Below are 15,614 nucleotides of genomic sequence, written 5' to 3' on the forward strand. Positions count from 1 at the left end.
CTAGAGAGGGAAATCTGAGCAGGTCCATGCTGGGCAGGCTCCCAGCGGGGTGCTATTCTAGGAAGAGGGTGCAAAAGGGCCCCCAGGGCAAGGCCCATGTCTTATTCATCTCTGTGGCCCTATGCCACACAGCCTGGTACACAGTGGGTGCTTAGTAGGCATTTGCTGAGTGAATGAAGACAATGAGGGCTGAAGGGGCCAGGGGCTGACCTGGGCAGTCCCACCCTCCTCTGTCAGCCAGTCCCCTCCTCCCACTGGCCTTTACCTTCATTCCTGCTGCTCGGGCTGCGGACATCACCACCGGGTTCCCAACACACCGGCGAGGGGCAGGGGAGGGGAAGAGATCAGTAAGCAGGAGAAAGACCTCTGGACAGCCCCCTGGGGAAGCCCTCACTGGGGGCTCCTACTCCCAGAACCCTCACCTAGTCTCCTGTGCTTTCAAAAGAATGACTGACAGAGCAGGTGCCCAGGGGCCACAGAGCAGCGCAGGTCTGTGCCTGTTGCTCGGTTCTCATTGTTTCCAGAGAAAAGGGCGTGAGGCCTTTGCATGGGGGAGAGCTCCAGCCCCTCTCCTCAGCCAGCCAGGCGCGAGGCCCTCTTCCAGGGGGGAACAGAGGCAGAGACCCTTCTACAATCCCCCACCCTCAGGTCAACCCCTAGGTTGTCGGCTGCTTCCCCTCCTCCCCGCCTCACTGGGAATAGCTGGCCACCTCACACACTCACCTTTCTCGTTGAGTTGCCTGAGCAGGTGTTTGGTTGGCTCTGAGGAGGAAAGCATGGGCAGAGTCAGCACGGGCCAGGAAACTGGCCTGGCTGGGTCCCAAGCTCACAATGCCACCAGCCCATCACCAGCTCAAAGTCCACTCTGGCTTGCCCCCCCCCTCCGCAGTCATAGGCCCCAGGGAGGCTGCCTTCCACAGTGTCGCCAAGCCCCTTGCACCTACGGACAGGGAGGCGGACCCATCCATCTCCAGGACCCCCGCTGTGGCTGCCAGCCCTGCTGGAGCAGTACCACCCATAATGCAATGCATTAGCACACCTGGCCCAGGGCCCTCGTGCAGAAGCCATAGGGAGGGGACTGAGTTACATGCTGCCCCCTTCAGACCAACTAGCAACATCTCTGGAGGCCCCTGGCTCCACCTCAAGCCCCTTGCCTCCCTGGCAATAAGCATATCAGCGCATCAGCTACACCCACTGCCAAGCCCCTCACAGCACCCCAGCTGGAAAGCAGAGGTCACACCCGACTTTCTACGGCCGTTAAGGCCTGGCATCATGAAGCCTCGCTGCCCGCTGGGGAGAGTTGCCCAGCTGTACGGAGAGTGACCAGGCTCTGGGGACAGGATACAAAACACATCCATTAGGCCAATGGTGTCATCACCTTGTACCCCAGCCTTTTTGGGGACACACCTGAGACTGGAGGGCGGGAATAAGAGGACCTTGTCTCAAGGTCCAGTTCTACAGAGCCTCGGCCTTCGCCTATCCAAATCCTTGCCTAGGTGGCGTTAAGTGGAAGGCCTAGGGATTGCCACGATTTGCTACACACTTGAAGTCAGAAGGAAAGTCTACCAAGGTATCTTGCTGTTCCTCAGCAGGCAGGCCTATTGAAGAACCTCTTTTCTGTTGACACACACAATGTACATACACTATCTGTATCAATGTAAGTAAATGCCTAATTGCTTTTAAAGTGAAAAGTAGAAAATGTTCTATTCTTTCATTTTAAAACTTATCAAGAATATTTAATAAGTGACATATAATTTAAACAATAAACCTTAATTATCCACAGAATATACTTGTCGGCTCATCTCAGCTCACTGAGTGGGAAGAAGAAGCAGAAGAGACCTCAAGGAAGTCAGAGTGGATGGCTGAGCCCAGGCAGTAAAGTGTCTGGATGTGACCCAAGTCCCTCCCCAGTGACTTTCCTGATCTTTTTGTGGTCTACAGTTCCCACAAGTTCAATAGATTGATTTCTTTTTCTTTTTTTTTCTTTTTTTTTTTTTTTGCAACAAGGTCTCGTCTGTCACCCAGGATGGGTACAGGGGCATGATATCCATTCATTGCAACCTCTGCCTTCCAGGCTCAAGTGATCCTCCCACCTCAGCCTCCAGAGTAGCTAGGACCATAGGTGAATACGACCATGCCTAGCTAATTTTTTAATTTTGTAGAGACGAGGCCTCACTATGTTGTCTAGGTTGGTCTTGAACTCCTGGCCTCAAGTGATCCTCCCACCTCGGCCTCCCAAGGTGCTAGGATTACAGGAGTGAGCCACAATGCCTGGCCTGATCGATCGCTTTCTAACAGACAGGAGGGGAAGAAGGGCTACTACAGACAAACATGCTTAGACCAATGAAAACAGACACTTCAGTGTTACAGAAGAACCGTGAAGAGGGGCACGACACGCCAATCGCAGGCTGTCTCTATGGCAACCCACAGCCTCTGGGGCCCCTCAAGCAACTGGTAGTTCACACACCCTAAGTGATGCTGTAGCATTAACTCCAGAAAAGGAAAGGTTCAACGGCAGGCAGCACCTTCTGTTTTAAAAGGTTCAAGAGTACAAAGCATGCTTTAGAAAGATGTCTATTTTGGTCGGGTGAGGTGGCTCACACCTGTAATCTCAGCACTCTGGGAGGCCGAGGTGGGTGGATCACCTGAGGTCAGGAGTTCGAGACCAGCCTAACCAACATGATGAAACCCTGTTTCTACTAAAAATACAAAAAAATAATTAGCTGGGCATGGTGGCGCATGCCTGTAATCCCAGCTACTTAGGAGAATCACTTGAACCCAGGAGGCAGAGGTTGCAGTGAGTAGAGATGGTGCCACTGCACTCCAGCCTGGGCAACAGAGCAAGAAGGAGGGGAGGGAGGGAGGGAGGGAGGCAATTTCATAACAGTTAAAACATTTAAAAAATATTTTTTGAAAAAATCCGATTCTTAGTATTTACAGGCTAAAAATCTCAGCCACGTGGAAGCTTCAGCTCTTTAAAATGGCTCATTTCCTGAGTGCCTTGGACAGCTAAAGTTTGGGGGTTTTCTTGTAACAGCTTTATTGAAATATAATTCACATACAATTCACCTAGAGTGTACAATTCAATGGCTTTAAGTATATTCAAAGAGTTGTACATCCATAGCTAAAGTTTTGGTGCTAACATTAGGATGCAGCTACTATCACTACCACCAACATTATCACTTGCTGAACACATCAATGTGCTAGAAGCTTCAAATTTTAAGGTACACTAAATTGAGGAGGACAAGAAGAGAATTACAGGAGAAGAAAAGGAAAGGAAATAAAGAGGGCTAGAGAGAAGAAAGCAACACCTCCATTTGGAGCTTTTAACTATAAAATCTATAAAACTTCTGCAACCATAGCAAGGTGGCCTAGGGCTCAAGATCCACCCAGAGCAATACCAACAACATAAAACCACAAAAGCCTTCTATAAGCCACTGCTCCACCTTCTAGAAGGCTAACGCCCACATGTCAATCCACACACACATTCAGGGAACCCACAGGTCATCACCAGTGAAAACCCAACACCCTTGTGGACCCAAGCCAGGACACTGCTCTCAGTCCCTTTAGAATCCTTCTCTCCCGGGGTCTTAGACAATTCTCACCCCAGCTCCCACCTTAAGTATACGTTTGGCAGACACCTGGCTTAAGCCAGAGCTGTCCTTGGGCCTCGCACTAAATAGCAACAAAAAAACCAATGTAGAAAATACACACACTCATCATCACAGAGTTAAGAATAAAAGCAAGGTTTTTCTCTTTTCAAATAGACGATTCATTCCAATAATCCAAGAACACCCTAGAAGTCCAGGAATGGAAGAAAACTCAGGAGAGGAAAATGGAACTTTTTCCCGAGACTCAAAGTAAATATTTCCTGTCTGGGTTTGGTGCCACTGAACTCGTTTTCCCCAGGTCCTGCTTCTGCTCGGGTTGTTCCAGGACTGGGCTGGGGCCATCTGCAATGTCCGAGTGTTACTCCTGAATGACTTGGTGTTGGTATTCCCAAGACGCAAAGGAGCCAGGGGGCTAAAAAGGGGTGCCAAGACCCAAGTGAGCAAGTATTCCTAGGGCCTTAAAAAAGCTAGGCTGGACAGGTGCAGTGGCTCACACCTATAATCCCAGTACTTTGGGAGGCCGAGAAGGGTGGATCACCTGAGGCCAAGAGTTCGAAACTAGCCTGGTCAACATATAGTGAAACCCCATCTCTACTAAAAAATACAAAAATTAGCTGGGTATGGTGGTACACTCTTGTAGTCCCAGCTACTTGGGAAGCTGAGGCAGGAGAATCGCTTGAACCCAGGAGGCAGAGGTTGCAGTGAGCTGAGATGGAGCCACTGCACTCCAGCCTGGGTGACAGAGCAAGAGTCCATCTCTAACAAAAAAAAAGAAAGAAGAAAGTAAGAAAAAGCTGGGCTGCCCAGAACTGGTAGGCAACGAGGGCCCAGAGGCACGTGGTATGGGTAGCACCAGCACAGGGGAAGGATGAGCTCCAGGTGTGTGTCCAGCCCCGCTCAAGCCTTTCCCAGGGTTTCCGCAGAGGTGAGAGACACAGCCCTGGACACTGCCGCAGACGGTCCCCAGCCTGGGAAAGGGTGTGAGGGAGAGGCTTCCTGCCTCCACCGTCCTTCTCTCACCAGATTGCCGGCGCCCCTGGCGCACGTGGGTAGACACCTCATCCTGGGAGGACCAAGCCTTCTTCAGCCGCTCTGGGCTGTAGCGGTACCGATTGGGATCTGCATCCAGGAGAGAGACGGTCAAGCTTTTGGTTTCCAGTTGGCCTTGGCCTACCCTAGACCCTGTCCATACCCAGCCAGACCTCTATACCCACCCAGCTCCAGGGCCAGGAGCCTCCACAGCTCCCTCCATCTTCCAGCTGGGAGCTTCAGGCACTGAGAGTCCCACCGCTCAGCAGGAGAGCATGCTTAATCATATAGTTCGCCCCCCAGCCCTTAACAGGAGGCCCCCGTCCTCCCTGCTCCTAGAATAAAATTATCAGGTAAAGCTTCCCCAGGATACAGCCTGACCTAGCAATGTCCATGGGTAGGGACAAAACAGGCAGAAAAGAGCACACTTACAATAGGAATCCATTTCCAAGATGGCTTCCTTGGCCTGACGGGGAAGGAAACGCACCTGGTTATTACCTTACCATGTGCCAGCCTCCCCTGTTGCTGTACGAGAACACCCCACAGTGTGGCACCAAGGCCTGGGGTATCTGCTGTACTGACATCCACTGTCCAGTGGAGCCCAAATCCAGAAGGTGAGTCCCCAATGGACCTTGTAGAGCTGGCTCAGAGGAGCACATTCTCCCTGCCCCCAGTCCAGAGCTGGGGGAACTCACCTTCTGGGGAATGGTGGCATGGTGGTTCTCTAGGATGAGCCTCTTGATGTGGTGAGTCCAGTTCCGTTTCTCCTCCACTGTCTTGGCCTGGGAGGATCCAAGGGAAAGGCACCCAGGGGTTATCATTACAGGCCTGAAGCTGTCCAGCATGGACAGTGCTTCCGCCCAGAGAGAAAAAGTGGGACCATGCTGTGGCCTCTGTGAGGTTAACCTGGCTCCTCACTTTGACCCTAAGAAGTGCCTGCAACGATCCCTGCCTTACAGGTGGAGACACTGGGTCCTGGGGCAGCTAGGTGGGCAGAGGAGCCAGGAGTCCCACGCAGGTGTCCCCTGGGCATCTTGTTCCCTAGCCCCTGAGCCCCACCGGCCCCTCACCTGGATGCTGTACTGCTGCTTGCTGTGCTTGTAGTGGGTGACAGTGAAGCACAGGGAGTCTCTGGTGCTTTCGATCAGCATCAGGGAGGAGCACTAGGGGCAGAGGGAAAGGACAGTAAAGCACAAGGTTGACAGCCTGGGGAAGCAGGGAGGGTGATCTCAGAAGGGTGGTGCTGGAGCCCCAAGAAGCAGACAAGGAGGGGAGCCCAGATCCTTTGGGAAGGAGAGAAGATGGCGGAGATGGGGCAGGGCCTGGTTACCGGGATGTTGCCCTTGTAGACAAAGTGATCGCCCCGCTTCTTGGTGATAAGCAGTGTTTTGTCAAAGAGGAAAAAGGTCCTTTCATTGCGCACGCGATGCACGCGGAACGTGCCCTCCAGGACAAGCTCCCCGTAGGTGGTCAGGTCGGGCCCCTTCCAGTTGATGAGGAGTGACTGAATCTCCTGCAGCAGAGGGGCCCCAACCCCTACAGTCAGGCCACTGGGGCCTTAGGAGGCTCTGCAAACCCTGCCACAAAGGCTCCCCCAATGCCACCACCCAGCTCATCCCAGCAGGGTGGCCACAGTCCTTCTTCCCAGCCGAAGCATGGCCCACCCAGCCCTGCCCCTCCCCCAGCCTCTCAGCCCCCGAGCACCTGGAGCCGGACTGCATGCTCATGCCTCCTTTTCATGTCGTTGATGTACCAGGCCACACAGGTCATGGTGTCAATGGCATCCTCCACCACCTCAAAGCCATCCTCTTCTTCATCAAAATGCTTGGCAATTTCCTGCACAGAAGATAGAGGCTTAGGTACCCATGACTCGAAGGCCCTGCCCTCCCCAGGCCCCAGGTGCCTGAGAGGACCAAGGGGCTACCTGCAGCAGCAGGTGGTACTTGAGGATGCGCTGGACCGGCTTCAGCAGGTAGGAGCCCAAGGGCAGTGAGTGCTGCAGCAGCTCCTGCCGGTCCCGAAAGAACTTGGCCTGCTGCTTGTCCCTCATGCATTCCGTTAGGGCGGCCACGGAGCTGAGAGTGGGAGAAGGGCCAGTCACCACCTGGGGAAGGCCTGGATGAGGAGGTGGGGGACTCTGGACTCACCAGATGGCTCTGCCTTCCCTCTCACCCCAATTACTCACTTGGGGTAATTGTTGCAATACTGGGTGTAGATATCAAACTCTTGGCTCTAAGAAGAGATCAAAAATAGTGATTTCAGGGAGATTCCCATTTGACTGTAAAGATGGTGGTACCAGATAGGCCCCTGGCCCCCAGAGCATACTCTGTCCTCTGTTCCCAAGTGCCTACAGAGCCATCTTTATACCTATTTGTCAAGGACATCCCATCTACCCAGCAGCCCTGGCTCCCCCCAGAACACCCTTCTCATTCAAGACAGAGCACCCAGCACTTTCCCTGGAAAGGGATCCCCGGGACTCAGATTTCCTCTTATGCTGGCAGAGTTCTTGTCTCTCTGAGCTCTCAGCAAGGTAGGACAGGGGCAAGGGCCCAGCCCTTCTTACCCTTTCCACAAAACAGCTGGCCACAGCCACGGGGTCACTATTGCAGCTGTCCAGGTCTCTGAGGAGCTGGCTGGGTGAGGGGAAAGCAGCCACTGTACCCTCTGCAGTCAGAGGACAATGCCCTTCACTGCCCCCTCCCCAACCTCCCGAACCCTGACTGACAGCCAGCCCTATTGTTACGCTAAAGAGCTGGGGCTTCTAGCCTCAGAGGGAGCCCTGCCCCAGGCAGCAACCACAGAAAGTATCCAGCACAAAGCAGCCACAAAGCAGGAAGTCAGGGAGACCTACAGGCTCAGCAAGCGGGAGAGGAAGAGGGGACCCTCGTACCCACCTCAGGAGGGGACACAGCTCCTCTGCAGGCAGAAGGAGTCAAACACACAAAAGCAGAGGATTAAAGGGCGAAGGAGAGAGAATGGGAACTAGCAAAGGAGCCAGGGGGCCCAGGATGTGGGACATGGGGAGAGACAGGTGAGTCCTGGCACCCCTAGAAACACTGCTCCCTGCCTCCTCCCTCTGTGCTCCTGCTCTTTTCCCAACCCCTCACCATTGGTCTAAGGCTTCCCTGTACCCTGCCCTCCCAGACTTCTCCAGCTTACTGCCCATCTTAAGGGGCCTGGGATACGATTCTTCCTGTCCTAGCACCGCTGTTCCCTCAAGCTCTGACCCTCCAGAGCAGCGCACTTTCCCTGGGGAGTCTGTGGTCCCAGGCAGCAGACCCACGCCCTTTGCCCTGACATAGCCCCTGGCCAGGCCTTGTTTGGCCTCTCACATCTGTCTTGCCTGGGTTGTGCAATCCACTAATAGGTCAGATCATCTCCAGGGAGCCCTTGGACTCAGTGGGAAGGAGGATAAGAAATTAAGAGATATGCAAGTGGAAAATGAAGATGAGAAGGACGGAGAAGCCACCCACAGGGAAAAGAATCAGTGTGCAAGGAAGGGCCCAGCAGCCCCGTGAGGGGTGCCGGCCCAGGCTGGACCCAACACGCACATACCCTCAAATTACCTCCCTGTCTGCCCTTGAGAGAAAGCACATCAGCCCAGGGCACAGAGATGGACCACCCTTCCCTGTCCTCAGAGATCAGGCCCCAGGCCCACATGTCACAGGCCCATGAGTCCAGGGACATCCAGGGTTCCTCCCTAGGCCCCGAGGTGGGCCTTGCAGGCAGAACATGGTGTCAGGCCCATTCACATACCTGTTCAGTGCGTAGATGTTTTCTATGTTCCCAAAGAGGGCGCTGACCTGTTCTGGCTTCAGCAGCCCGGGCGTGTCGATGATCTTCAAGAGGTAGTCCTGCGTGGAGGGAGGTGGTCAGAACCTGGCCCCCAGCACAACCCTGCCCACGACCTTCCCTAGCCACACCTCGTTTAGGCCTTCCTGGGACACCACTTCAGAGACACTGCCTACTGTGAGACAGTGTCCAGCCCAAAATTCACGTCCACTTGGAACCCCGAATGTGACTTTATTTGGAAATAAGGTCTCTCTGGATGCCATTAGTTAAGGATCTCAAGATGACTTCAGATAGGATTTAGGGTAGGCCCGAAATCCAGTGGCTGCTGTCCTTATAAGAGGAGAGGGAGGACACAGAGAGACACAAAGAAGGTGGTGATGGGAAGGTACTGAGCGGCATCCCCAGGCCAATGATGTCAAAGACTGCCAGGACCCAGGAAGCTGGATGACAGGCACAGAACTACTCACTCAGAGGCTCTGGAGGGAGCTGACCCAGCCAATGCCTTGATTTTGGACTTCTGGCCTCCTGAACTGAGTGAGAATACATTTGCTGTTTTAAGCCACTCAGTGTGTGGTCATTTGTTAAGGCAGCCCTAGGAAACTAATCCACACCCCGAGCCAGCGGAGCAGAGGGCTTCCTCAGTGGCAGCCACACAGCTGCCCTTCCATGTCCTTCACCCACAGTAGCCCTGCAAGGTAGGTGTGGCTTCCTCTTACAGAGGAAGAACCTGAGGCTCCACACAGCCAGGCAACAACAGGGCAGGGGATGCGTGGGGCCAGGCCCAGAGCCCATGTCTTCACTGCATTTGGTCTCTGTGGCACAGGCTCTCTAGAGCCATCTTCCCAGGCAGGCTGGGGACCCATCCTCCCTGTCAATGATGCTCACTCCTGCCAGCCCAAGCTACTGATCCGGCCCAAGGTCCTAAGGAAGCCTGAGGGGTCAACAGCTTTCACCATGCAGTCAGCGAGGGTGGGAGACCCCAGTCCTCCAACTACTTTATGGGAAGCAGGTCTTTGGAGAGCTTCTCTCCCAGGGTGAAACAGGCTTCCGCTAGAACGCTGTGCCACAGGGCCCCCGGCACGCACCTCCACGATGCTGCGCAGGTCCTGCACATACATGCGCTCCGTCTCCACGATCTCCCGCACCACTCGGCCCAGGTAGCTGAGCTTGTGATGCGCAGGCCCTGCCGCCGCCCGGCTGTTGAATGGGGAGAGGGGCCTCTTCACGTTCAACCAGCTGCTGGAGTTGTTGTTGCTATTGGGGAGATGCCGGTCTCTTGGGGAGCCTGCCCCATTCTCAGCGGGAGCCTCGGAGCCACTGGACTCCTCCATGGCACTGCGACTGTCACAGGAGGAGCCCGACGAGGAGGTGGTAGAGGTCAGGCTCACAGGCCGCTCCTGGCTGCCGTCCTGGTGGAGGGAGGTGGACACGGGCATCCTGGCATTGCTGCCTGGGGAGGGCACCCCAGGGAGATTCTGCAGCAAGACAGACAGATGAAGGGTCAACCTCTGAATGCCCACAGAAACAGAACAGAGGGATAGCTGCCGGGGTGACGGCAAGCGGAGTGGGAAGGTATTGTTTAGTGGGTCCAGAGTTCAGTTTTAGAAGATGAAAAGGTTCTGTGGATAGATGGTGATGATAGTTGCACAATGATATGAATGAACTGTACACTTAAAATAGTGAAGATGGTCAATTTTATGTTATGTGTGTTTACATTTAACACAATTAACAAAACAAAACTGAATCCCAAGAAGGGCCCTGCTCTCAGACTCTATGAGCATTGATGAGGGTGCCCAAGTCCACCTGCCAGCACAGTGGTCCAGGTACCCTCTGAGGAATTCATAGCCCAGCTCCACTGCTGGGGCACAGTACTTAGTCCCTCAGAGCCTCAGCTCCTCACCTGTAAAATGAGGATAGATACAGCCTACCCCATGGCTTGTCCTCCCAGATGACGCCACCTGCTGTTCGTAAAGCTCTGAGCATGATGCCTGGCACAGGGTACGTGCTCCACACGCCATCAATATAGTAATGATAATGGCAATTGTCAAGAGGAACTTCCCAACTGCCCACCTGTATGTAGCCTGTGCTGGGGTCACTGTACAGGAATGGGCAAAGATCTGCTTCTTACAGTGTTAAGACACATACCAGGGATAATATTCTCCCTAGGATTGCAAAACCTCAGGGGCACTGGTGGCTTCACCACGAACCTGAAACTTTCTGGATACTCACTGGCTGAGCCAGCATTATCCCCCCACTCTGCAGCCCCACCCCAGCACCTAGTACAGGCTGCCTCTGACTCATCCAGGCCCCAGGAAATTCCCCAGGGCTGAGCCATCAGTGAGTCTCTGTAAGCTGCCCTTGGCACAGCTGGGTGGGGGCAACAGAGAAAGCAGTAAACTGCACCCAGGTGAGGCAAACACAGCCTCAGGTGGACTTTATTCCCTAAGCAGATGGTGTGGCTCAGAGGCAGGCCCACCTGGAGCAGCCGGGGGAAGGAAGGGTGGAGTGGCCAGACTTCAGGATGTAGCCTTCGAGAAGGACAGGGACACCCATGCAACACCCATGCCCACGCCATAGAGCTCACCAATGCCACTTTCCAGAGTACACATTTCATTGCTATTTCACAGGAAAACAGTAAGTTCCTGGGCATCCCTCTCACCCCTACTGACCCGGGTCTTCTACCCCTGGCTCTAGGGCTCAGAAGCGACTAGACCACAGACATGACCAAAGGGCAGAGGCTTGAGCTACAAGGAGAAGAATCTAGAAGCTGCCGTTACTCTGGGAACCCTTGGCACTGGCCCGTGGTTTTCTGTGCCTCTGCCTCAACCTGTAAACCAACACCCCTGGATCTCAGGCTTTTGCAAATGTTCTCTCTGCTTCAGCGTTCTCTCTTCTCCATCCACTCCACACGGTACCATCCCCCAACCTATGTAATTTACATCCAATCTTTAGGTCTCCGATTAGAAACTGCCCCCTCCAGGAACCTTCCAATATCCCCCAAATCTAGGGAACTCTTTCTGTGTTCTCTTACTACCTCCCAGGTTTCTCCTATTGTAGCACTCGCCTGATAAAGTGTGACTAGTTTGAGACCCTCTGCCATACACCATTAGTTACTAAAGAGCAGGGATCTTAAGGGCCAATTTAACAAATAAACAACAATGGTGAATAAATTGATGCTTTTACTGAGGTACAGATCAAGCACCTCAAGACCTACTTACCACCCGCCGCTAACCTGGCCGGGATGCTCTGGAGCACAGCACTTTGTCACTGTGTCTCACTGGAGGGGGTCACCTCCAAGGTGCTCTGTATGAGCCTCTCGACTTGCAGATGGGGACTCAGTGGCAGCCCAGTGCTCCCCTCCACGGTGCAATGCAATGCCAGGAGAGCTAATTAGCAGGATCATTTTGGTAAAGCTCTTTGAGCGGCTCAGAGGAGAGCCCCCTGGGAATTGTAGGGCTGCTGCTTTTTCCTCCCTCCTCAAAAGGGCCTTTACAATTCCTCAGCTATGCCTTTTACAGAACCAGCAGGCAGGGCAACACCACATCATTCCAGCACTGACAGACAAAAACCCAAGCTCCGCCCCAGCCCTTAACCCCCAGCCCTGTGGCACGCTGATGTCCTTCAAAGCGCACTGCAGTCAGGCACCCCACCCACCCACCCACCACCATCCCCGCAGGGAACAAAGGGGCAGGGATTTACGGCCCCAGGTCACATCTGGGGTCAGTCAGCTTCTCTGGGGAAGCTAAATGGAAACAGCCCCACTCCCAAATGGATTTCACAGCCAGCCGGTTCACAGCCTTAAGCAAAAGATTACTCACAGTCCCACCCCTACCCCAACACACACACAGTTAGGGAGATCTGTCTCCAAAAGGGACCTTCTGAGGGTCCCTCTTTGGGGACTCCACTACAAGAGGATAGCAACATAAGCACACTTCAAACCCAGAAACTAATAGGGCTTTTCTACTTGGAGAAGTTTTCTCTCTGATTGATCATAGGCTACCTGTCTGCAAACTAAGCTCATATTCTGAAAATAGTACCTGTGGCCCAAATCCTCCTAAGGCTAAAACAAAGCATAACAGCCAACTGCTAAAATGCTCTAAGCGCTATGTACATATTAAAGTGACTAACCCCTTGCAACAACTCCGGAGGGTTCTATGACTACCCTCATTTTATACATGCAGGCACTGAGGCCACAGAAGTAGTAAGTGGTAGAGCCTGGACTTGAACTCAGGCACTGAAGCTCCAGAGTTTATGCTCTCCTGCCCACTGCCTCCCTAACGGACTACACACCAGCCAGGGCCACAAGCAAAGGACTGGTCACAGCCCTGGCTGCCATGGCTTTGCTTCAGCATAAGCTGCAGGGGACATATGAAGACCTGAAGGATTGGGGCTTATGACACGACACTCGGAAGGACTTAGTCAAAATTCCTTAGGGCAGTTTTTGGACCTGCTACTATGTGACCTTTGGCCATTCACTCTCTGGCTGGAACAACATGGTAAAATACAGATCCCCAGTCAAAGGATCGCAGGTCATGGGTAAGCAAAAAGGAAAAGGAAGAAAGCATAAGGTCACCAGGATTGGACTATAAATTTCTTGGATGATGAGAGAAGCCCTGTAGTGATCAGGAAACCCACGATCACCAGGCTCTCTCTCCTGGGCAGGAGGACTTGCTGGAAAGGAACCAAGAGCCCAAGAAAGGGAGGGCTGAAGAACAAATGAGGCACTGAGTACAAAGCAGGACACCAGTGCAGACTGTCAGGAGGCACCGTTTGATGGTGACGGATAAGAGGCATCGCATTCAATTGGAGTGCATTCTGAGTGCATCGCATTTAGCTGGAGTGCATTCTGGCCCTAAGAGACTGGATTGGAACCATTATGTGTGTGTAGCTCAGACTCCCACAGAGACAGCTAAAGTGCCTCCCTGGGTGGGAGCCAGCCTTTCCTTCCTACCTGAAGAGCATCACTCCATACAATAAGATTCCCCCAAGACAGGATGAGAACTCAGGTCTTCAAACACATCCTGGAAGACCCTGTCTGCTAGGGAAGTAGGAGGCCAGAGAAGAAGGTGATGAGGCAGACAGCAGCCAAACCCTCAAACCAGGTACCCACACCTACCCCATCCTACCATATACCACATCCAGTTATCCTAAGTATGCCCCAGCCATGACCTCTTCCATCCTGCAACATTAATCAATCCAGTCAGTCATCAATCAGTGAATCAGTCTTCTAGAAAACTCGCTTTCTCAGCCGGGCATGGTGGCTCACGCCTATAATTCCAGCACTTTGGGAGGCCGAGGTGGGCGGATCACCTTTGGTCAGGAGTTTGAGACTGGCCAGGCCAACATGGTGAAATCCCGTCTCTACCAAAAATACAAAACTTAGCCAGGCATAGTGGCAGGCACCTGTAATCCCAGCTACTTGGTGGGGCTAAGGCAGAAGAATCACTTAAACCTGGAAGGCAGATGTTTCAGTGAGCTGAGATCATACCATTCTACTCCAGCCTGGGTGACAGCACAAGACTCCATCTCAAAAAAAAAGAAAAAAGTGAAAACTGAAAACTCTCTCAAGTCCTATACTTATGAAGCCTTCTTTGATCAGGTCCTCAAAGACTTTTCTCTTTTTTTGAAACAGGGTCTCCCTCTGTCACCCAGGCTGGAGTGCAGTGGTGCAATCACAGCTCATTGCAGCTTTGACCTCAAGCGATCCTCCTGCCTCAGCCTCCTAAAGTGCTGGGATTAACAGGTATGAGCCACCATACCCAGCCAAGCTTTCTTTTTGATGGGCCTAAGAAGCAGCTCAGACATACACCTTTAAGGATCGAGGGGGAGAGAGAGAGGTTTCTTTTTTTTCTTTAAATTTAAGCCTAAACCACACCCTTCCTCCACCCACACCTGTCCTCTGAAGGAGCGTCCCTGAATATTGCAGGTGCAGAGGCAGGCAGGCTGCAGCAGGCCCCTGGATTCCCAGCACAGTAGACTGAAGCCACATCCTTCCCCTCCCCACTACGCCTCAGCACCATGCCCCATTCTGACCGAACAAGGAGAAAAAAGGCACACCCTCATAACCCGCAACAGCCTCAGTGTTCTGTCCTCAGGCCTCCTGTCACTGAGGCAATGGGACCCTGCTCCTCCCCCATCCCACAGGGTCACAGCCTTCTGGAACTCTGTGTCTCTAGTCCTGGGGAATGCCCAGGAGTCAGCCCACTCCCACTGGCTCTCCCTCCCAGGTCAGTGAGCTGAGGACAAGGTAGGAGAGGAGAAGAGGACACTTGGGGGTGAACCCTCTGGTGGGCACACGAGAGACTCCACAGAAAACATTCTGGTTCAGAGAGGCTGATGTCATCGTTTCGTCCACCGTCCTTCACCCCACGCTCAAGAATCAGAAGCCACACCGCACCACAGCTGCTTTGGAGCCAGGCAGAAAAGGAGCGAGGGGGGTCCCCAGGGGCAGCTGCTCCAAAGGCCCCAGTCGGGAGGAATCCACACGACACCTGCACACAGGGAAAGTCCTCATGGCCAGGCGCAATGGCTCACGCCTGTAATCCCAGCGCTTTGGGAGGCCGAGGTGGGCGGATCACCTTTGGTCAGGAGTTCGAGAGCAGCCTGACCAATATGAGGAAATCCCATCTCTACTAAAAATACAAAACTTAGCTGGGTGTGGTGGCATGCACCGATAATCCCAGCTACTCAGGAGGCTGAGGCCAGAGAATTGCTCAAACCCGGGAGGTTGCAGGGAGCAACTCGGGAGGTTGCAGGGAGATCGCACCACTGCACTCCAGCCTAGGCAACAAGAGTGAAACTCCATCTCAAAAACAAAGAAAGAAAGTCCTCGCTGAGGGACAGCGATGGCGCAGCCCTCCTGTGTGGCCTTCATCCCTCAACTACATCATCTGCTAAACATTCCAAGGGCTCTCAAAGCCAGGGTGGCCCAGCAGCTTTTGTCCTTCCCCAAAACAATCCCCACGACGGCACTTTTGGAATCTTTTCAAAAAGGGTGCCAGAAGGAAGCAATAGAGAAAAGCTAGAACTTTTCCAGAAAAAACAGTGTGGAAGCAATGTGAACTTTCAGAGAGAGATCTCTCTCAATTAAGATCTCAACTAAGATGGTGAAATCCCTCAGCTGTGCTCTTACCCGCAACTTGGCACCACTCTGGGCCACCCTGCTCCCAAACTGTCCCCAGA

General features: G+C 53.3%; 1 protein-coding gene across 5 annotated transcripts in view; it reads right to left on the reverse strand.

The window, feature by feature from the left end:
* Positions 1–15,614, reverse strand: part of PLEKHG3 (pleckstrin homology and RhoGEF domain containing G3) — a 42,683-nt gene that overhangs the window by 6,691 nt on the left and 20,378 nt on the right. For all 5 annotated transcript variants that reach the window (XM_010383702.2, XM_030930640.1, XM_010383703.2 and 2 more), the window contains 13 exons: positions 9,518–9,907; positions 8,397–8,494; positions 7,204–7,273; positions 6,826–6,872; positions 6,565–6,715; positions 6,345–6,476; positions 5,971–6,153; positions 5,711–5,803; positions 5,336–5,422; positions 5,073–5,106; positions 4,632–4,730; positions 724–762; positions 266–285 (listed from right to left, as the gene is read on the reverse strand). In XM_010383702.2, the coding sequence (XP_010382004.1) occupies positions 266–285; positions 724–762; positions 4,632–4,730; positions 5,073–5,106; positions 5,336–5,422; positions 5,711–5,803; positions 5,971–6,153; positions 6,345–6,476; positions 6,565–6,715; positions 6,826–6,872; positions 7,204–7,273; positions 8,397–8,494; positions 9,518–9,868 (1,404 nt within the window). In that variant the 5' untranslated portion in view covers positions 9,869–9,907. The remainder of the gene's footprint in view (positions 1–265; positions 286–723; positions 763–4,631; positions 4,731–5,072; positions 5,107–5,335; positions 5,423–5,710; positions 5,804–5,970; positions 6,154–6,344; positions 6,477–6,564; positions 6,716–6,825; positions 6,873–7,203; positions 7,274–8,396; positions 8,495–9,517; positions 9,908–15,614) is intronic.

The sequence above is a fragment of the Rhinopithecus roxellana genome, chromosome 5 (assembly GCF_007565055.1).
Source record: "Rhinopithecus roxellana isolate Shanxi Qingling chromosome 5, ASM756505v1, whole genome shotgun sequence".
Lineage (NCBI taxonomy): Eukaryota > Metazoa > Chordata > Mammalia > Primates > Cercopithecidae > Rhinopithecus > Rhinopithecus roxellana.